Raw genomic sequence first — 22408 nt, forward strand, 5'->3', positions numbered from 1 at the left:
CTCTGATGGGGACACATGATAGCAAGGATTTGAGGTCCCATACTGTGACTAACATTCGAGTCCCGGCTGCTCCATTTCTGATCCAGCTCCCTACCGATGCGCCTGGGAACACAGTGGAAGATGGCCCAAGTGCTGGGGCCCCTGCACCCACGTGGGAGACCTGGAAGAAGCTCCTGGCTCCTGGCTTCAGCGTGGCCCAGCCCTGGATGTTGCAACCATTTGGGGAGTAAACCAACCAATAGAAATGCTCTCTCTCTCGCTCACTCTTTCTCTCTCTCTAACTCTGCCTTCCAAATAGTTACAAAGAGACACACAGAGAGAGACAGAGAGATCTTCCATTTGCTAGTTCATTCCCCAATGGCCACAATGTCCAGGACTGGACCAGGCCAAAGCTGGGATCCTGGAACTCCATCTGAATCTCCCAATGGGCGGCAGTGGCCCAGGCGCTCGGACCATCGCCCGCTGCCTCCCGGGGAGCACATTACCGGGAAGTTGGGTCGGAAGCGGAGGCAGGACTTGATCTCACGCTGGGAGGCGGGCATCCCACCTCACCTCTGCCAGAGTCCGTGCTAGGTTAGAATCACTTCTGTCGACTAAGCCAGCAGCTCGGTCCAGCAAAGCGAGCGAGCACCCCCCGCCCCTGCTGGCTGTTGGAAAGCCTTCCCTCGCCCCTGCCTACCTCCTGGCCCTTTTCCGGTGCGTGTCAGAGGTAGGACGAGCTCTGGGCCCAATTTAAAGGATACTGCTTTCAAGCGGCTGGGAAGTCTGGGCCCTTAGACGGGTTCTGGGCTCAGGTCAAGGCTGGAGGAAAGACCCACCGTGGGCTCGGGGAAGGCTCAGCCGCTGGCAGAGAGGACAAACTCCTGCAGGCAGGTCCTTGCCAGCTCATGGCAATCTGCCGCCAGGGCAGAGTGTGTTTTCTGGTTGAGTCTCATAGCCCAGGGCTGGAACCCCTGACTGATGCGGAGGCGGCCCGCAGGTGTGCGCCCTGAGGGCTGGGGCTGGGGCTGGGGCTGGGGCTGGGGCTGGGCGCAGCTGCTGGAAGGGCGGGCTCCCCGGCAGACGCTTCGCCCCCAGGAGTGCCAGGCTGTCCTGAGTGCCTTCGGTCACCGTGCTGAGCGCACACCCGGCTTGAGAGCTGCCACCCACCCTGTGGGGCCGCTGGCTGCTGGTGGGCTCTGCAGCTAACCTGGTGCTGGGGCGTCTGTCCTCCGCCCACAGGTGAGTGGATAGCGACCCTGCCTGTCCCAGACCAGCCTGCCCTCAAGGGCCTTTGGTTTGTTTGCTGGGGCTGACAAAGGAGAGCCCTCCCCCACAACACCTCCCAGAGAGGAAAGGAACTGAGCCCAGAGGCCTGATTCCACCCCACCAAAGCAGCCCCCCAACACAGCGGCGATCCCCTCCCAGCCTGACCACGGCGGGTGTGTGTGAGTGAATGTGTGTGTGAGTGTGGATGTGAGTGTGTGAGAACGTGTGTGTGTGAGGGTGTGTGTGTGTGAGGGTGTGTGTGAGGGTGAGTGAATGTGTGTGAGGGTGTGTGTGAGGGTGAGTGAATGTGTGTGAGGGTGTGTGTGAGGGTGAGTGTGTGTGTGTGAGTATGTGTGTGTGTGTGAGGGTGTGTGAGTGTGTGTGTGAGGGTGTGTGTGAGGGTGAGTGAATGTGTGTGAGTGTGTGTATGTGTGTGAGGGTATGTGTGTGTGTGAGGGTGGGTGTATGTGTGTGTGAGTGTGGATGTGAGTATGTGAGAACGTGTGAGAGTATGTGTGTGAGGGTGTGTGTGAGAATGTGTGTGTGAGGGTGTGAGTGTGTGTTAGAGTGTGTGTTAGAGTGTGTGAGGGTGTGTGTGTGAGTGTGTGTGTGGGTGTATGTGTGTGAGGGTGTGTGTGTGTGTGATGTCCCAACAGTTCAGAGCGTGAGTCTGGCATGACGCCTTACCTCCCAGCTCTGTCACTTCCTGGGGGTGCAACCTCCCACGGATCGCTCAGCCTCTCCAAGCCTCGGTTTCTCCCCTTGCGAAATGGGGATAATGGCTGCCCTCGGGCTGTTGATTGATTCCCAGTGCAGCTCTCTGCTGCCTTCTTAATTACTCAAAGGTTTACCTCCCTCCCCTGAAACTGTGAGCGCCCCACGGCGAGGGCGCCCGCCCTGCCCACAGCCACGTCCTAGCGCAGGGCAGGCGGTGAGGACGCAAGTGTGACAGCAAAAATGCAAGGCACAGCGTGCAGGAGACACACGCGTGCACACACACACACAGCATACAGCAGGTGTCCACTATGTGTGACGGGAAACCGAGTTTGCTCTCAGAACGACCAAGTCACCAGCAACACAAGGAAGAGCAGCGTTCTTCGGAGTGGACCTGGGCTCGGTCTCCGCCCCGGGCCTGGTCCTCTGCTCTCCCTCTCCAGGGCGGCGTCCCAGGTTCAGGACTGTCTCCTGGCCCTGGACTTCCGATTCTCGGAGAGAGGGCAGGTGCCGCCCCCCAGTCTGCAGGGGTGTGGGCGAGGGCAGTGCCCCTGGGTGGAATACAGGGCGCCCCTTAATCTGAACTCCAGGTGAACAATGAAGTAACTTGTTGAAAAACACTTATTCACCCACTCCTTTATGTGAAAGGTAGGGCAACAGTGAGAGGAGAGAGAGTCTTCCAACCACTGGTTCACTCCCCAAGCCAGGTCTGGGCCAGGTCTAAGCCAGGCACCAGAGACTCTATCCCGACTTTCCCGCGGGGTGGCAGGGGCCCGAGGACCCGGGCCGGCCTCCACTGCTGTCCAGGCGCAGCAGCAGGAAGCTGGATCAGAAGCAGAGCAGCTGGGGCTGGAACCCGGGCTTGGGCGAGGGAAGCGGCAACTTCAGTCATTGTGCCCCAGCGCCAGCCCCTGAAAGGACTTGTTAATACAAGTATGTCCCCAGGATCGTACGGGGCAGAGTTGCCCTTAATTTTTTTTAAAAAAGGTATCTGTAGCTTATCTGAAATTGAACCGAGTGTCCTGCATTTAATTGGCTAAATGTGGTGGTCCGACTAGACAGTGGTGGAGCCAGGATTTTTTTTCAAAGATTTATAAATTTATTTATTTGAGAGGTAGAGTTACAGACAGTGAGAAGGAGACAGAGAGAGGTCTTCCATCCACTGGTTCACTCCCCAGATGGTCGCAACAGCCTGAGCTGGGCCAGTCTGAAGCCAGGAGCTTCTTCCGGGTCTCCCACGCAGGTGCAGGGGCCCAAGGACCTGGGCCATCTTCCACTGCTTCCCCAGGCCACAGCAGAGAGCCGGATCGGAAGTGGAGCAGCCGGGTCTCGAACCGGCGCAGGCGGAGGCTTAGCCTTCTGCACCACCCGGGGCCAGGATCGAACCGGGGGCCAGCCTGGCCCGTGCGGGTTCGCTCTTGACCGGTAGGGCCGTCACCTAGGCCCTGCGCAGGGCTGCCAGGGGACCGGCAGAGGTTGAGAGAAAGCAGCTCCGTCGGCCTCCGGCGCCAGAGAACCTCACGGCAGGGCCGCTTGCCCGGGGCCAAGCTGACCGCCGCTGAGAACCACACCGGGCCCGGAATTAATTCTTCATCGCTTGTCTCGGCGAAGACCTGGGCATGGGCCTCGCCTTAAACAGCCTCCCTCTCAAAATCACCTCGCGAATTCTGGGCCCAACACCCCACGCAAGCCACCCGAAGGTCCCAGCTTAGCCCCGCGGGTCCCTGACACTGGCCACGACACGCCCGCCCACCACTTGGCCTTGGCAGACACCACGCTGCAACAGGGATGCTATGCGCATGCGTCCGACCCGCCCCGCCCCGCCCCTAGGAGGAGTGTGAGCATGCGCACTGGCCCACCCCGCACGCGCGAGGAAAGCGCCATCTTGCTTGGGAAAGCCATCTTAGGGTACAGAGCAGGGTCGGATTAGAGATGCTAGGCGCATGCGTCCGCTCGGCACCTGGGAGGAGGAGTGTGAGCATGCGCACTGGCTCAGCCTGCACGCGCGTGGAGAGCGCCATCTTGTTGCGAAAGCCATCTTGGGGTACAGAGCGGGGGAGGGGGGGGTCGGATTAGAGATGCTAGGCGCATGCGTCTGCCCCGCCCCTGGGAGGAGGAGTGTGAGCATGCGCACTGGCTCAGCCCGCACGCGCGTGGAAAGCGCCATCTTGCTTGCGGAAGCCATCTTGGGGTTCAGAGCGGGGTCGGATTGACCTTGCGAGGCTTTACTCGCTGGTTTCCCTCATGGCTTTTGCGCCCGTGGGGCCTGAGGCCTCGTTCTTTGAGGTTCTGGAGCGGCACAGGGCTTCCCTGTTGGCCGCGCGGAGCGGTAGCGGGGACCGCCCTGACGCGGGGACTCGCCTGGCCTCCAGGTACGCAGCCCCCGAGGCCCGGAAAGCGAGCGGCGGTGCCCCGGCGTCCCCTGAGGTCCCCCGGCGTCCCCCGGCGTCCCCCGGCGGCGGGGAGCCCGGCCCAGGCCTGCCCTCCGCTCCCCACCGCCACCTCCGCCTCAGCCCTCCGCTGACAGGCCCGGCGGCCTCCTCACGTTCTAGAATGTTCCAGCGGCGCCCCCACTGCGGAGGTCGCAGTTTCCCAAGTCTCCCGGGTCAGGGCGTTTGAGGCGCCTTTTGTCTTTGTAGTTTCATTTTAAAAATTGCTTTAAAATTTTTTTTTTAATTAAAACGCTTTTAGGTGTTTTTGGGAAGGGTTGGAGAGAATTTTGTGAATTTTCGCTCAGTAAGCTAACGGTTTTCTCAAAATTGACAAAACAGCGTGTTTTAAGTGGTTTATGTTTTTTGCACGAACAGAATCCACGTTAAATGGTTTATTCAACACCCACTAGAGATTCCAGCGGCCCGCGCGGAAATTACAGAAAACGTCTTTGCGTTACCGTCCCTTCGGCTTAAATGTGCCGTCGTGGCCTCCCAGCTCGGCCCCTGCCCTGTCTTCGGCCTTCATGCATCGGTACCGCACAGCCGGGAAGCCCACGCAGCCCGGTTTTCCGAAAGGATCCAGCGTGCGGGAGGCCCCGGGCTTGTTGACACCGCAGAGGCTGGCTAATCCGATTATGTCCGAAAGCGGATTACGGCGTCGCTGGCCGTTCTCCCCCAGACAGGAAAAACTGCAGAAAATATTTGAGTCAGACTTTGCCTGGCGGTATTAGAAGATATGAAAAGTTTTAAAATGTAGTTTTTGAGATGTTTTCAGTAAAAGCTGTCATTTTGCTGATTTTCTGAATTTGAGTTCCCTTCCCCGACGGTACGCTGATGGTACTTAGAGCAACATTTTTGGAAGCTGATGGTTTGTGAAATTAAAAGTCAGCTGACAGAACACTGGGCTCAGCCCTGGTATTTTGCTGTAAAGTGGTGTAAAAGTTGCCAAATCAACCATTTAATGCAGAACTCATGATTCCTTTTTTTTGGTGGTAGTGATTAAACTTCTCTCCCTTTTGTATTTGAAATTCAAAAGGGCCGGTTTTAAGGCGTGAGTTCAGTTAGGGTAATGTGCCACACAACGAGAAGTGTTCGCGTTACGTTTTGGGGGGAAAGAAATTCAAAGCCAGTGTTGCATCATTTTTAATTAAAACATTTATTGGCAGCATTTCAAGCCAACAAGTCTGTATTGAAACTCGGCTGGATTAAAGTAGGTCACTAGGAAGCGCAGATTCAAATATATTTGCAAATTCTATTATCGAGTCATTAGTGTAAAAGGGAGATGCAAATTGAGTTGGATACTTGAGAAATAAAACGAAAAGCACATGACATTTCTTCCGCCGCAAACAAAGCTGTGTCAGTGCAGCGCCGCTGTGCAGGTGCGGTGGGAGAGCGGCGGGCTAGCCACACCGGGCCTGGGGAAGGGCTGTGCGGGGGACGCGGGCCTGTCACTGAGCCGAACTCTGCGTGTCTGTTGCAGCCCCGAGGTTCTCGCCTCCATAGAAAACATCGTGGAAGACGTGGTCAGGAGCCTGGCGAGACGGGAAGCCCCGGCGTTGGCGGTGGCCGACAGAGCGAGCTGGCAGAACGTGAAGTGCGCTTCGTGCGGTGTCGTGGTCCTCGGGTTTCGTTCACCCACTGCCTGTGCCCGGCCGAGGTTTACACGCCGCCGCAGGGCGCTGGGTGTGGGCGGCCAGGGGTGGAGGCGGCGCCCCCCACACCGGGCGAAGTCCGTGCTCCCGAATGGGCAGGGCCCTGGGCCGAGCGCGTCCACCAGGCCCCTGCCACGCAGAGGAGAGCACAGCGGGCAGCCCCGTCACAGCGCGTGGCCAGCGGTCCTGCAGGTCCCCAGGCCAGGGAAGGGTTCTCGTGGGCTCTGGCAGCCAGGGCTTGTCTGAGGCAGCAGGAGCCTCGGGCGCCTCAGTCACTGGGCCGCGCTCCGCCACGCTCTGCAGGGCGGGTCTGGCCCTGGCGTCTGCCCGGTGCCTTCTGCCCCTGTAGGACAGGCGTGGCGTTCAGGTTCCCGGCTAACACGGGATGTTTGATGGAGGCAGCATTGCAGGTGAATCGGAACTGAGAGGTTCCAGGACAAATATTAAATCAGTAAAGTATTAAATGTTAGTAAAATTATGAAATGTTTTAAAACGCTTTATATACGGATTGTCTTCCCGAGAAATAAACACACGTGTGCACACACACACACTCCATAATCAAAGGTATTTATTTATTTCCACTTAATCTTACTGCTCTGTGAATGTGTTCAGTTTTGTCACGACTGTATCACTGGGAGATCTGAGCTGACAGTGCAGCTGACCCTAAGGCTTCAGTGGGATTTCACGATGTGCAGAAAAGGAAATGAAGTGCATGGAGTTTTATGTTCAGCAGCCAATCTGTAATTTCCCCCTCGCTTTACACAAATGGCAGGTTTGCAGAGTCAGCGGGTCTGCAGATGGCACCTCACTGCACCACAAGAAAGGTCAGAAGTGACTCACCAAGATCCGCTCAAAAATTTGGTAATCTTTTTTAGCTTTTAGTAATCAAGGATACATTTTGTTATATTCTGTGTTTTAGTTGTTCCTAATTAAATAATTATACTTGTTATTTCGTAGACCACCTTTGTATTTGAAATATGTTTCTAGAATTTTTCATTGTTGGTAACCATGGAAGTAGATTACTATGCAAAATAAGTGTATTTTTCAAGGTATATGGGCCAGTGGAAAATTATTCTCTCTGCTTTATTCACCCAGAGAACAATTAATATTTTTTAAAGATTTATTTATTTATTTGAAAGAATTATAGAGACGTGGTGGAGGGGAAGTAGATCTTCCATCCACTGCTCACTTCCCAGTGGCCACAACAGTCAAGGCTGGGCCAGGCCAAAGCCAGGAGCCAGGAGCTTCCTCAGAGTCTCTCACGTGGGTGGGAGGGCCCCAAGCACTTGGGCCGTCTTCCACTGCTTTCCAAGTCTGTTAGCAGGAAGCGGGATTGGAACTGGAGCAGCCAGGACTTGAACTGGCACCCGTATGGGGTGCTGGCATCGCAGGTGGCTGCTTTACCCAGTATGGCACAACGCTGACCCTGAGAGAATTAATTTTATCCGATTCTTCAGGCAATTGTTTTTTTATCTGACACCTCTATTTTAGAAAGATGAGTTTTTAAAATGTTACAGAAGGTGACTGGGGACAGTTAAAATCCTTAGACCAGTATCTTATGAATTAGTAAGATAAGTGACAAATTTCTGACTTGTTATATCTTGTTTTTCAGCTCTAATTCTTAAAATACTGTCCATGATTTATAAATTAGTACAGAGCAACACTTACGCAACCAAAAGGTAAATGTGTTGTTTGGTAAAGTCACTCTTTAAAATGCAATGTGACTTAGTTGCATTAACTTTTATTACTACATGTGCTTTGAGAAACTACCTAAACTAAATGACCACCTATACATGGCATGTTTCATTCAGTTAAAGCTTTCTTCAAAAAACATACTAATCATAGTCAAAGAGAATGTGGTTAATTAAAAATCCATTGCTTAAATTCCCCAAGAGACATATACTACACGGACAGCCAGCTCTTTGGAAGCCAGACTGTGGTGGACAGCATTATCGATGACATTTCTTGTATGTTAAAAGTGCCACGGAGGAGTCTACATATAGTAAGTTGCACTTGCAGTAAGTGGTAGCTACATATTGTGAGTAGTATAAAATATCTTCTTTGAAAATAAAACGTTTATATAAACACTGTAATAAAATATCAACTTTGCTTTCTTTTGATATTGACACTATATCTTTCTCACTGTAGATTTAAATAATATGCTTTGGTTCAAGGCAAAACAGATGAATTACCAAATATTTTTAAGTTCCTAAGTACCCCTACATACATATTTCTCCTTCATCTGTTAAATTCCAATCTAAGCTAAAATATTAAAAAAAAAAAATCAGCAGGTGAACACGAGGGTGATTTGGCAGCACTAAATATATTAATGAAAAAGCTTTCAAATACATCTGTTTGATTTCTCAGTCATCCACGTCCAAAGGTCTAATTGCTGGCAATCTGAGCTACGTGGAGGAAGACGGCACCAGGGTGAGCTGCACCTGCGGGGCCACAGTAAGTGTCTCCGTTCCCACGTCCAGTCCCTTTGATCTGAAAGCCTGCAAGTGTATTTTACGTTTTGCTGTCATGTAGTTTAGGGCTTAATATTTTAAAAGAAAACTGAGGGTGGGTAGGTATACGCTTTATGGGGCTGTATCTTACGTGACTTGAAGGAGGCCATCTGGACAGTGTCGTGTTGGGCTCGGCAGACGCGCACTCCCTCTTAGTGCACTGCTGTTTCCAGCAGAGTGTGGCTTGACATCTCAGCGTGACTCTCTATGGCATGTCCTGGCTCTGCGGTGAAGGTATTTTTTCTTTATTTTTAATTTGCTTTCATTTTTTATTTGAAAGGTAGAGACAGAGGCAGACAGAGGGATCTCATTTGCTGGGTCACTCCCCAAATGCCCAACAGCCAGGGCTGGGCCGGGCCAAAGCTGGGAGCCAGGGGCGCAATGCAGGTCTGCGCTGTGGGCAGCAGGGGCCCAGACAGTGGCGCTCTCACCGGCTGTCCTCGGGCGTGTGCATGAGCAGGAAGCTGGAGTAGATGCAGAGCGGGGACACGGACCCGAGCACTCCCTACAGCCGACCAGACCACTGTGCCGAACGCCTGCCCAAACTAATGCCTGCATTTTTACCTAGTTTTATCTGTTTCATTTATTTGGAAGGCAGAGACAGAGAAAGCAGGGTGCCATCTGCTAGTTCACTCTCAGACACCTGCCACAGCTGGGACTGGACCAGGCTGAGCTGGTTGCTGGGCACTCACTCCGGGTCTCCCACACGGGTGACAAGGACCTAACTACTTAGCCACCGCCTCTGTCCATCAGAGTGCACGTCGGGAGGAAGCTGAATTGGGAGCAGAGCTAGGACTCGAGCCCAGGCATCCCAGCGTGAGATGTGGGCGCCTCAAGGAGCACTGGACCACGTTGCCAACCGCCCGCCCTGAGATGGCTGCGTCTGCTGCTGTGTTCGTTGCTGGGCTTTGGCGTGTGGACGGCCCACAATACTGAACGACCACAGCAGTCTGGAAGGGGCCGACTTAGCCACTTGGAAAGGAGGAAGATGACAACAGTGAGATACTACAAAAGGGAGTTCCCTGCATCAGGTGCTGCCTTTTAGCTTCCACGAAATGCTCCCTCTGAGCAGTGTGGGTGATTTTCTAACAGATTTATTTGAAAGGCAGAGTTGCAGAGAGCAAGGGAGACACACGGAGAGGGGGAGAGAGAGGGTGTGGGAGGGAGAGAGAGAGAGAGAGAAGGAGAGAGAGAGAGAGAGAATATGAATCTGTCTTCCATCTGCTGGCTCACTCTCCACATTGTCTCAACAGCTGGGGCTGGGGCTGGACCAGGCCAAAGAAAGGAGCCCAGAATCCATCCAGGTCTCCCACAGGGTGTGGGAACCCAAGCACTTGGGCCATCTTCTTCTGCTTTCCCAAGCACATTAGCAGGGAGCTGGATCAGCAATACAGCAGCCGTTCTCAAACAGGCCCTCTGATGGGATGCCAGTGTTGCAGGCAGCAGCTTAACCCAGTGTGCCACATGCCAACCCCCACCCCAGCGTGACTGTTTACTGAGTGTTATTACATATGCTTCCTACTGTGTTCTCACTGAGTAGTAAGTCTTGATAACTGGTATAGTCAAAGAAAAAAGCCTAGGACTTATGATTAAATTATACACTATGATCATGCTTGCTTTTTACTTAAAAGCTCTTTTTTTTTTTTTTTTAAACTTAGGTTGTTGCTGTGCCATCTAATATTCAAGGAATTCGAAGTATCCTTTGGGGAAACTGTTTAATCTTCTGGAATGTCTGCTCATTCATTCCTTTGATAAGCCTAGCCTTCATAACAAGTACTGGTCAAGTCAGACCCAGAGCAGTCGAGATGAGTACCCCATGGTCCCTTCTTGTAATATAGTTCACGTTCCAGTGGGAGAGACGGATGTCTGAACTTACAGATAAGTGTTTACATTTCTGAAGGTGAAAATGAAAGTATTCTGTCTGTGGCTGGTTGACTATGCACGTGGCGCTGTAGTTTTAGTTGATAATTAAATACTCATCTTCAGTTTATCAGCCTTAATTTCAGAGATCTAATTACAGATGCAAAATTTCTATTAATTGTAGAAAAGGATGCAACATTTCAGCGGCTCCTAGATGACAACTTTTGCAGCAGAATGTCTCCATGCATCATGGTTACGGTAATGCCTCCTACCTAACCCCAAGGCCAACCCAGGAAGGCTCTTCAAAAACGTCATGAAAAATGTGGCTCATGAAAATGCATATTTGAGGGGCCAGCACTGTGGCACGGTGGGTTAACACCCTGGCCTGAAGTGCCGGCATCCCATGTGGGCGCCAGTTCTAGTCCCAGCTGCTCCTTTTCCAATCTGGCTCTCTGCTGTGGCCTGGGAAAGGAATAGAAGGTGGCCCAAGTGCTTGGGCCCCTGCACCCGTGTGGGGGACCTGGAGGAGGCTCCTGGCTTCCGATCAGCACAGCTCCAGCTGTAGCGGCCATCTGGGGAGTGAGCCATTGGACAGAAGACTTCTCTCTCTCTGCCTCTCCTCTGTGTAACTCTGACTTTCAAATAAATAAATCTAAAAAAAATCCATATTTGAAAAAGCTGTGCATAGATTTCAAGATTTATTTTATTTTATTTTTTTTGACAGGCAGGGTGGACAGTGAGAGAGAGAGACAGAGAGAAAGGTCTTCCTTTGCCATTGGTTCACCCTCCAATGGCCACTGCGGCCAGCGCACCGCGCTGATCCAAAGCCAGGAGCCAGGTGCTTCTCCTGGTCTCACATGGGGTGCAGGGCCCAAGCACTTGGGCCATCCTCCACTGCACTCCCGGGCCATAGCAGAGAGCCAGCCTGGAAGAGGGGCAACCGGGACAGAATCCGGTGCCCCAACCGGGACTAGAACCCAGTGTGCCGGCGCCGCAAGGCGGAGGATTAGCCTGTTGAGCCACGGCGCCGGCCAAGATTTTTTTCTTGCACCAAAAGGAATATCTTTTTAAAAAATATTTCATTTATGTATTAATTTATTTAAGAAGCAGAGTTACAGAGAAAGAGAGGGAGAGGGAAAGACAGATCATCCATCCACTGGTTCATTTCCCAGATGGCTGCAATGGCACGAGCCGGCTGCTCCAAAGCCAGGAGCCAGGAGCTTCTTACAGGTCTCCCACTTGAGTTAAGGGGCGCAAGAACTTGGGCCATCTTCTGCTGCTTTCCCAGGCTACAGCAGAGAGCTGGATTGGAAGAGGAGCCACTGGGACATGAACTAGCGCCCATGTGGGATGCTGGTGCCATAGACAGAGGCTTAGCCTACTATGCCACAGCATCACCTCCCCAAAATGAATATTTTTTTAAAGATTTAATTATTTTATGTGAAAGGCAGAGTTACAGAGTGGCAGAGAGAGAGAGAGAGAAGAGAAAGAAAGAGAGGGAGAGGTCTTCCATCTGCTGGTTCACTCCCCAGATGGCTGCAGTGGCCGAAGCTGCACCAATCTGAAGCCAGGAGCCAGGAGCTTCTTCTGGGTCTCCCACATGGGTGCAGGGGCCCAGGGACTTGTGCCATCTTCTGCTGCTTTCCCAGGTGCATTAGCAGGGAGCTGGATCAGAAGTGGAACAGCCAGGACTTAAACCTGCACCCATATGGGATGCCAGCACAGCAGGCCGGGGCTTTAGCTGCTAGGCCACAGTGCCAGCCCCTTTAATTCCATTTTTTCCCAAGAACTTTTTGAAGAACCCTCATATTCTACACTGAACATCATTCTTTACTACCAGCAGTTTTCCAACACCAAGGGGCTGTGGCTTCACCAGCAATCGTGCATTCCTCCGTTCTGGCGCTGGGTGTCCAAGGTCAAGGTACCAGGAGATTGCCGTCTCCGAGAACCAAGGCCCACTTCAGGGTTTATCCATGGCCAGCGTCTCATCAAGTACTCATGTAGGGAAAAGAGAGCTCTCTGGGGCCCCTATCATAGGGCACTAATCCCACTTAGGAGGGCTCCGTCCTCCAGAGCTGGTCACCTCCCAAGGACTGACCCCACCTCCTAATGGGTCACATTAGGAGTGGAGTTTTCAACCTGTGACTTTTAGGAGCTCCAAAATTTAGTCCACTGCAGGTAACAAGCTTCCTGCAACAGGGCTGCGAAAGTTCCTAAACCTGAGTGACCAAGAAACCTGGTGGAGGAGGAAGCAAGAGGTGACCCAAGGAGGCCTGGGTGTGCATAAGGCGGAGGGACTGTGGGGAAGGGGGTAAGGGACGGGCCAGGTTCTGCTCTGGAAAAGCTCTTTCCCAGGCTTTTGCTTTTATAGGTCTGTCCAAAAACCTCGCTCTTTGAAGGAAAAAGCAGCTCATCTACTTAAAATTCTTCTGGCTTATGGGATTAAGGAAGTATGGTGTTTGGAGGTGTGTTTGTGGGAGCAGTGAAGGCAGCTCCCTGGGGAGGAAGCAGGATGTCGGGCAGCTGGATGGAGCCTGGGAAGCCAGACCAGTGCCATGGCGGCGTCTGAGTAGCACAGAAGTACCAGGTGCTCACGGGAGCTTCCGGGCTGGCAGGGAGGGCAGTGACTGGGGAGCATCAGTTAGATGGGCTGCGGGAGCCCCGGGCTCAGGGAGCCGGGCGGGAGACTCCGGGTGGGTATCTTGGTGCAAGGCGGCCAGGGCGGCGGCTGGGGGGAAGACTGAAGCCAATGTCTCCCAGGCCAATTCGAAAGGACCTGGTGACCGCAGGATGTGGGCGCCGAGTCAAAAGGGCATGGGCGTGTGGAACCTCACAGCAGGATCCCCGCTGCGGTTACGGGCGAGTGGCAGGGACTCGGCTCCTCCGAGGAAAAACTCGAGTGCAGTTTCAGAAATACGCACCTGTGGTGGCAGAAGTCCTCGTGCGTCCGGCTCGTTTAAAGCTCGGGAACCAGACTAGAGACCAAGAATGCAGCCTGAGCGCTCACACGTATGCACAGAATGCAAAACCTTTTGCAGCAAAATAGATGTCTTTTTAATTCTTTTTTCTGCTAATTTTTAATGTCCCTCATCAGTAACAGAGGCTGTATTTGTGCCCGTGCTGGGGGCTCTGTGCAGGGTGTTGTACGGCCTGCTCTCTGAGCGGCTGCATTGTGCCCGTGAGGGGGCTCTGTGCAGGGCACCGTGTGGCCTGCTCTCTGACCGGCTGTATTTGTGCCCGTGACGGGGCTCTGTGCAGGGTACCATACGGCCTGCTCTCTGATCGGCTGCATTGTGCCCGTGAGGGGGCTCTGTGCAGGGCACCGTGTGGCCTGCTCTCTGATCCAGTCCTCTTTCACACCTTGGTGCCGAGAGGCTCTTCTCACCCAGCTGACCAGAAGCCAGGCAGCTACAGAGGAAGCCGCAGGTAGCCCCGGCTCCTCAGCACTCCTGGTGTTCGAATCAGCTGCGGCACTTAGTGCCTTGGCGACCCCGTGAGTCAGGATTCTCTGTCACTCGTGGTCTGAAGAGATGATATGACCCGGTTACAGCAACATGCGGTCGAGGGAAGATGGCACGTGCTGCACCCTTTCTGCCTTGCCTTTTGCATGCTGTCTTCTTGCTGGAAAACACACACACACACACACATATACACGGTTCTCACACTGCTGCCATGGCAGCGTCCACCGACAGGTGTCGCTAGCACCCGTGCGGCCCCAAGGGCTGACCTGTAGCAGCTGCATCTGAAGAAGGCGGCTGGGGAGGGAGGGGCCGGCTGGGAAGGGGCCATTCCTCAGACTCGGAACTCCATGGTCATGGGTCATGGTCCCAAGGGAAAAAAATAAACACACTCCTGCTCCCTGAGTGTCCAAGATGTGCCCGGACCTCTGCTAAGGACCTTGCAGGCAGGAGCTCAGTTTCTGCTATTTGTCATGTATAGACTCCCAACAGCTGTAGCGGTGAGTACCGTCCCCTCCCCCACCTCAGTACTGGGTCCAGAACACAGGAGGGTGTTTACCGCAATCCTGTGGCTTCTAAAAACTAGCGCTAGGTTCGACGGTTCAGCAGTGTTTGGTACAGTGCCGTAGCTCCACGTGGCAGCTAATGTGGATCCTGGTCTTACAGATTAGGCAGGACGTGTCCAGGTTCACACCACCCAGGCGAGCAGAAAAGGAAACGGGACTCGGAGTTGTCCTGCACGAAGCCCACTGTCAGTCGCATGTTTCTCTGCTTCCCTCCTCCGCTCCACATTCCACCTGGTTTTATGACTTTCCTCCTCAACGCTATTGTAATGCTATCTAAAAATTAATTTCTGGGGCTGGCACTCGGCAGAGCAGGTAAAGCCGCCACCTGCAGTGCCGGCATCCCATATGGGCGCCGGTTCGTGTCCCAGTTGCTCCACTTCCAATCCAGCTCTCTGCTCTGGCCTGGGAAAGCAGTGGAGGATGGCCCAAGTCCTTGGGCCCCTGCACCCACATGGGAGACCTGGAAGAAGTTCCTGTCTCCTGACTTCGGATTGGCACAGCTCCAGCCATTGTGGCCAACTGGGGAGTGAACCAACAGATGGAAGACCTCTCTCTCTCTCTCTCTGCCTCTCCTCTCTCTGTGTAACTCTTTCAAATAAATAAATAAATCTTTAAAAAATTTCCTACATTATTAGTTCTAATAGCTTCAAATTATTTTTCTACCACTTAGCATTTATTAGATCCTAAATTTATTTATTTTTTAAGATTATTTATTTGAAAGAGTTAACAGAGGAGAGGAGAGGCAGAGAGACAGAGAGGTCTCCCATCCAATGGTTCACTCCCCAATTGACCATCGGCCGGAGCTGTGCCAATCTGAAGCCAGGAGCCAGGAGCTTCTTCCGGGTCTCCCACACAGGTGCAGGGGCCCAAGGACTTGGGCCATCCTCCACTGCTTTCCCAGGCCACAGCAGAGAGCTGGACTAGAAGTGAAGCAGCCGGGACTCGAACCAGCACCCATTGGGATGCCGGTATTGCAGGCCAGGGCGTTAACCTGCTGCACCACAGCGCTGGCCCCAGGACCCTAAATTTATTTTATGTATTTATTTGAAAGGCACAGTGACAGAGATGCGGCACAGGTGTTCCATCCACTGGCTGACTCCCCAAATGTCCACAACAGCCAGAGCCAGGATCTCCATCTGGGTCTCCACATGGGTGGCAGGGACTCAAGTCCTTGACCCACGCTCTGCTGCCCCTGGCGTATTACCAGGAAGCCGGTCACACGATCTGTGTCCCAAGCAGCTGGATCACCAGCCGCACCACGGCGTCCACCCCAGGTCCTACCTCTGAACCAGGCGTTCTCTGTGCTTTGTGACTACTGAATAACAGTTCCTGTCATGACCTTGTAAGGGGTTATGGAGCCCCGGAACCAGAGGGAGGCTTCAGCAGCCCGCTGCCTGCCCTGCACCTGTCCCCACTGCCCTGCCCCCACCAAGTCCCTGCTTGTGGATACCTGGTCTATTTCTGTTAGCTGATGCCATTCTAAGTAAAGTGCAGTGAGTAGCTGTAAGTAGGGAGGCTGGTGTTTCTGTTTCTGCTGAAATATTTCCTTAGGAGCACTTGCTCGGATTGGGGTAACAGAGCCAAGATATGCTGTGTGGGCTTTCACCCTCTCATACATTTTATGTTTTCCCCAGGCATCACCAGTCTTCTACCACCTAGCATCCAAGGTGGTGGTGGTGGGGGGGGGACTTCTAAATCATTAACACAACAGGACATTCTCGCACGCCTTTTCTTCACTGGAGCTGAAACGCCTGTTTCCGCTTGCCTCCAGGGAAAGGGGACACCTGACCTGAACACAAGGCTCTTGGTGAAGAAGCTGTGGGACACGTTCCACATCCCCGCGTTCACCCTCGTCGACGCCGACCCACACGGTAACTTGTCCCCGGCCTCTCTGGAACAGTGTCCTAACCGAATCATATGTCACTGTGGTTTTCTGTGCCTAGAACATTTTGATGAAGCATTTTGAAAGAATATGACTAGATTAAAATTAGGCTGTATTCTTCCAGGCAATTGTTACTTTTGCTGTAGTAAACCAAGAACTAAAAATTTTTCACTGAGAGTATCCACAAAAATAAAAACTCCAAATGCTAGATAAAATTTGAAAGTGCAAATTATCTAAACTCGGTATACAAGGCTAATTTTAAAGTTAACTTTCTTTTGACAGGCATAGAAATAATGTGTATCTATAAATATGGATCCATGGTAAGTACAGAAAACTGTCACCTTCCCCGCTGTTTAGATGTTCTGCACCCACTGGGGAGACTTCCGCTCCTGGTGCCCTCAGAGTCCTGTTCTAGGACCACCTGCTGCTGCCATCCCAGCGTCCAGCACGAACAACAGTGGATTCGCTGGGGCGGGGGGTTGGGGGAGGTCACTCGCTCACCCAGCTGAGCCACTGTGACCCTAGGCAGCAGCGACTCCGCCCATCACCCAGAGTGCATCCCGATTCTGCCTTGGCCAGTGCCCTGTCCCCCACCACAGTGAGAAATGTAACCACCACCGAAGTTCCACCAGGTCTGCAACGTCCACGGGGCAGTGCGGGACATCAGCGTGACCTGGAACTTGAATGCGTTAGCAACGCAGGCCTCCGTCCCCATCCAACCGAGGGGGGCAGAATCTGCAGGGCTGGCCCTGCCACAGGGCGCAAGGCACAGGATCACAAGCAGGAAGTGCGCAGTTGGAGAGGCTGCTTGCTAGTTTTGCTTTAGAGAAAAGCAGTACACTGGGGCCGGCCCTGTGGCATAGTGGGCTAAGCCTCTGTGGTGCCGGTACCCCATGTGGGCGCTGGTTTGTGTCCCAGCTGCTCCACTTCCCATCCAGCTCTCTGCTGTGGCCTGGGAAAGCAGTAGAAGATGCCCCCGTGTGGGAGACCCGGAGGAAGCTCCTGGCTCCTGGCTTCGGATCAGCACAGTTCCGGCTGTTGTGGCCATCTGGGGAGTGAACCAGCAGATGGGAGGCCTCTCTCTCTCTCTCTCTCTCTCTCTCTGCCTCAGTAAATCTACCTTTCAAATAAATAAATCTTTAAAAAATATATAAAAAAAGAAAAGTAGTACAGAAAACGAGAGAGAAGTTTAACACCTTCACTGAAAGCCCAGCTGTGCAGACCTCCCAGCGATCTCCTTCCATGGCTGAGTTCCTGTGCCTGTTAGTAAGAGGAGCGCGGCTGCCACCCCGAGCGAGCCGGCTGTGCCACTGAGCCTCACCCGCCGCGCTGTGCTTGCTTTCAGTCGATGTCTTTTGAAGCCCATCACCTCACAGTTCCGGCTATCAGATGGCTTGGGCTCCTCCCTTCTGATATTAAAAGGTCAGTTCCTGTAACAGAGCTAGGGTGTCTGTAGTGATGAGTCACTGCCGTGGGTAACAGCTCAGAGTCACACGAGGAAGCTCTGAACGTTGCTCATGCTGTCCGTTGTGATTGGAGATGACAGAATTGTGGACTGAATCCATCAGTGTTTCTGTTCCAACCACTACAGTACTTAACAGACGAGTCTGGTGAACTGTGCTTTCTGTTAGCTAGAAAATGTTTTCGCTTTAATAGTTAAAACATCTTGTGAATCTTTTTATACTTAAAATATAATACATTGAATCCAATTAAATGATAATCATTGACAATATCATTTTAAACCACTTATTTGAAAGGCAGAGCCTGAGAGAGAACTTCTATCCACTGGTTCACTCCCCAAAAGGCAAGGAAGCCTGGAGCCTGGACCTCTATCCTGGTCCCCCACAAGGGTGGCAGGGGCCCAGGCACTTGGGCTGCCATTCGCTGCCTTCCCAGGATCAGAGCAGAGCAGCCAGGACTCGAACCAGTGCTCTGAGGCTGGCGCCACGTGCAGCAGCTGAACCTGCTGGGCCACAGCCCCAGCCTCTGACAACATCATTTGCCACACGAATCCATTCTGGCACAGATCTCAAATTTAAACTCATTTAAGACTCTCTTTTTAAGATTATTTAAAGTTTGAGAGCCTCAAGTTTGGTAAGTTTAACATTTATGTTCATTATAGAAAAAAATGTCATTAAGTAACAAGATAGAAATCGGCTACAGATGAGCAGTGTTGCTGTTAAGGTTGTTTTCCCTGTACAGCCGTAACTCCTAAACACGGCCCCCACGCCACCGCTGCTGCTCACACAGCAGTGTAGCCTGTCTGCTCAGTAAACGTTCACGTTAATGTTTTCTGTTACCAAGTTCTGAGTGCTGACTTAGCCAGGCCCCCAGAGCCAGACATTTCGTGGTTTCCAAATCTCTGTGCTGATAGAGCTTTGAAGGGCCTTCCTGTAACTCAGTCTTTCCCTGAATCTTCACTTCGTCCCTTAGGCTGAGTTCCCAGACCGCTGGGTCACAGCGGGTGTTGCTCAGGTTCCTCCCTCTGCACACGTTCGTTATTTTGCCTTCTCCGCAGAGTAAGAGCCCACCTGTCTCCCAGCACAGGGCGCGGGCTTGCTCCTGGTGTTTCAGTGTCGTCTTACGGTTTTCACTGGCCAGTGAGAAACTAACTGAAACATATTTACTGGGTTTACTTAGGCAGTGAGCAATTCTTGGTCACGGGGGCTTTTTCCCCTAAATACGGAACGTGAACGTTAAGGCACAAGAAGAAATACTGCATTTTGATTTTTGAACATTTACACTGCAGTGAATTAAAGTTTTGTTCAAGCTGGGATCCAGTTTGGTAACCAGTAACGTCATGGTCACAATCCTCGGGGGCGATGTGTCTGTGTAAGAGCATTTCTAACACAAATGATCTGACGAGGCCTAGGGTGGAGGGCTTGGGGACACTCTGCTGCATCGCACACACCCCAGCAGTGCCCTCCACATAAATACGCCATGGAGGCGAGGCTGAGGGAGTAGCACAAACATGGCTTCCAGGGAAACACCCTAGGCCTCCCTGTCAGTCCCGGTCACCGCTAGCCAGGAGCTGCCGCTAGCCAGGAGCTGCCGTCGGCAAATGGCCCTGACTGTGGGGATTCTCACAGACTACTTGAGGGGCCAGCACTGTGGCGTAGTAGGTTAGGCCCCCGCCTGTGGTGCCGGCATCCCACATGGGTGCTGGTTCATGTACCTGATGCTCCACTTCCGATCCAGCTCTCTGCTGTGGCCTGGGAGAGCAGTGGAGGATGGCCCAGGTGCTTGGGCCCCTGCACCCGTGTGGGAGACCCAGAAGAAGCTCCTGGCTCCTGGCGCAGCTCTGGCCATTGCGGCCATCTGGGGAGTGAACCAGTGGATGGACGCACCTTTCATCCTGCCTCTTAAATAAAATCTTTAAAAAAAAAAAGACTTGAAACTAGAGCTTTCTTGGGAAATCTAGGATGTGTGACTTTCAGAAAGCAGACACCATGAATCCCTGACCCCTCCCGTTCTGTTTTTAAAACACCTGGGTAAAAACTATGTTCTGCATTCAAATGTAAAATATGGGCAGGGCCGGCATGGTGCGCACTGGGATAGCCCAGCATTTGTGACGCTGACCCCTACACTGGATGTCAAGTCCCAGCTCCTCTGCCCAGTCTAGCTCCCTGCTCATGGACCTGGGAAGACAGCAGTCAGGGCCCGAAGTATCTGGTTCCTGCTGCCCACACAGGAGACTCAGATATAACTCCTCAGTTCTGGTTTGGCCTGGCTGGCATCTGGGGATTGAACCAAACAGAAGATCTCTCTTCTCTGTTTCTGCCTTTCAAATAAATCTTAACAAACAAACCCACAGAGTAAGACAGGTGGCTGTGTGGTGACTGTGTGCCTGTACGTAAGTGAAAAGTGGCTCACAACCCAATGAACTGCAAAGAACTAAGCACACGTGGACCCTAAAGGTCCTCAGTGCATCTCGGCTGCCCCGGTGTGGATCTGCGCGACGTCAATGCCACCGGCAGCTGGTTAGTCACCAGGGTCCTCCTGCCAGCACACTGTGCACGGGACAGGAGGAACAGAACTCCGTTTACTATCCAGACGCAAACTTGCACCTGACCTTGGAGACCGATCCAGGACATGACAGATTCCCCAAACCCCAGACTTAAGAGGTTTATGTGTATTTATTGTTCTTAGTTCAGTTTCTCAAAGTACAATACAGGTGAAACTCATGTGCTGTTCAATTACACGAACAGTTTCGCTTTTTTTTAATCCGTTCCCCCCCCCCCCCCCAGGTTAAACGTACCTAAAGATGGTTTGATTCCACTGACCAAACGGGACCTGATGAAGTTGGACAGTATCCTGAAGAGACCTTACATCGCCTGCCAGCCGCTCTGGCGAGAAGAGGTGGGTTCCCTGCGCCGTGTCCAGTGCTGTCGTCTGCCTGCCTCCCACTCTGCTAGTGGTCACTCTCACTGGGAAAATTCCCTCCTGGAGAGGTTCCGTGCTGGCGGGCAGTCCATTGTCTGAACTTTTATCACACCAGGAGAGCTCCCGAATGGAGCTGGTCTCTTTTTATCCTAATAATGGTTACAGACCCAGTTTGAATAGCTGTATCATAGCTGGTGGGGTTGAAAAAAAAGAAAAATTATAAAAACCCCAGAGCACGCGTTGTTATGGAAGGTGCGCAGCCTGGGAGTCCTCCTGGGTGACCCAGAGCGACCGCCTGTGGTTCGGAGACTAACCGAGTCTAGGTGTGCTGCTGTGGACTGACAGGGGAGCAGAGCTGGGCTCTGACTTGTCTCTCTGACAGATGGAAGTAATGGCCAACTCGAACCTGAAGGCGGAGATCCAGGCCCTGACCTTCCTGTCAGCTGATTACCTCTCCAGAGTGTATCTGCCTAACAAATTAAAATCCGGAGGATGGATATAAACAGACTTCATGAGAACCTGTGATTGCCAGAGGCTTTTATTTTTGTTTTAATGATAAATACTGTTGCAAAAAGAAGTCTTCGTTCCTTAAAGGTAAAATAAATTTCCATTAATTATATTTTTATCAAAACAAATAGTACACTCCCTTTGATTCAAAAGCTTTATTTTATCCTCTGTAGAGACTCTTTTCTATCCTTTTCTTATTTTGGGACTAATTTATATCCTATCTTCTCAAGTAAATTCCGATTGTATTATTAAAATATTTTTATACCTCATAAAAATCTACAAGAATATTTTGCTTTCTATATTCTACAGTATAACTAATGTTAAGGCACGAAGTATCTTACCGTAACAAAAATAACCTTACTTAATAAAATATCCAGTGGTTTTCACATTGTCCTTTGCCTTTATCGGGCAGGAGTCTGACCGCATTAATTCACTGTAAAATGAGCAGAACGTCTCAGGGATCCGAGTGTCTCACTGCTGCTGACAGCAGGGCCGGGGCTGAGCCCTAGCGAGTGGCGCGCGCCCACCACGCGGGCTCCCACACCAGGTGCTTCACACGCGGCTCAGGAAAGGCCTGAGTTCCCGCGGCCACCAAGCGGGTGACATCCACAAATGCATTTTGTTCCCTGGTCACGCGGGAGCCAAGAATTTCATTCTGAGGACACTCTGGTCAGCTGGGTTTGTTTTTGTTTTTCATTGTGTGTGTGTCTTCTATTTTTTTCTGGCACACTGTTAATTTGACTTCTGAGACTCAGAAATTCTAAAAGCATTTAATAAATCACAAAATTTTTCTTTGAATTTTTATGCCAAACTTCGTCCCTTAACATGTAATAATGTCATTGAACTTTAACAAGTTTTGCAGTAAGAAATTATTAATTTAGGAACCCACAACATATCTGGGTTAGGATGTTCTGTTACAATGGGAGGGGTGACAAGCCTACAAGAGCCATTAAAATTTGAAATAAATCTGCAGTAGGCTTGCGAATGCACTCGGTTCAGATAATTAGATCTCAAGTTCACGACTGGGAATTTCCTTCAAAGAGTTTTCAGTTGGAAGATGGAAGAGCAGCGCACACTACAGTCTGGCTTCACTTCTCGTCCTTGTTAGATGCAAATGAGAAATTTATGCTGGTAGCTATTTGGGAAACATCAACAATTTGGTCTTGTTTTGCTTCTAAAAAGGATTACTGTAAAAA

The 22408-nt window shown here is 51.9% G+C and overlaps 1 protein-coding gene across 2 annotated transcripts; it reads left to right on the plus strand.

Annotated features, from left to right (window-relative positions):
- Nucleotides 1-4206: 4206 nt before the first annotated feature.
- On the plus strand, nt 4207-21207 carry SPO11 (SPO11 initiator of meiotic double strand breaks). 2 transcript variants are annotated; one of them, XM_062202405.1, is made up of 13 exons: nt 4207-4334; nt 5875-5988; nt 6819-6907; nt 7659-7725; nt 7940-8048; nt 8414-8500; nt 10215-10251; nt 10565-10674; nt 16212-16311; nt 16605-16642; nt 17668-17744; nt 20570-20681; nt 21088-21207. In XM_062202405.1, exons 1-13 carry the CDS (start codon nt 4207-4209, stop codon nt 21205-21207), a joined length of 1188 nt encoding a protein of 395 aa, XP_062058389.1. The 2 variants fall into 2 exon arrangements, with proteins under 2 accessions (XP_062058389.1, XP_062058390.1); XM_062202406.1 differs by lacking the exon at nt 5875-5988.
- Nucleotides 21208-22408: the final 1201 nt, after the last annotated feature.

Source organism: Lepus europaeus, chromosome 10 (assembly GCF_033115175.1).
Source record: "Lepus europaeus isolate LE1 chromosome 10, mLepTim1.pri, whole genome shotgun sequence".
Classification (NCBI taxonomy): domain Eukaryota; kingdom Metazoa; phylum Chordata; class Mammalia; order Lagomorpha; family Leporidae; genus Lepus; species Lepus europaeus.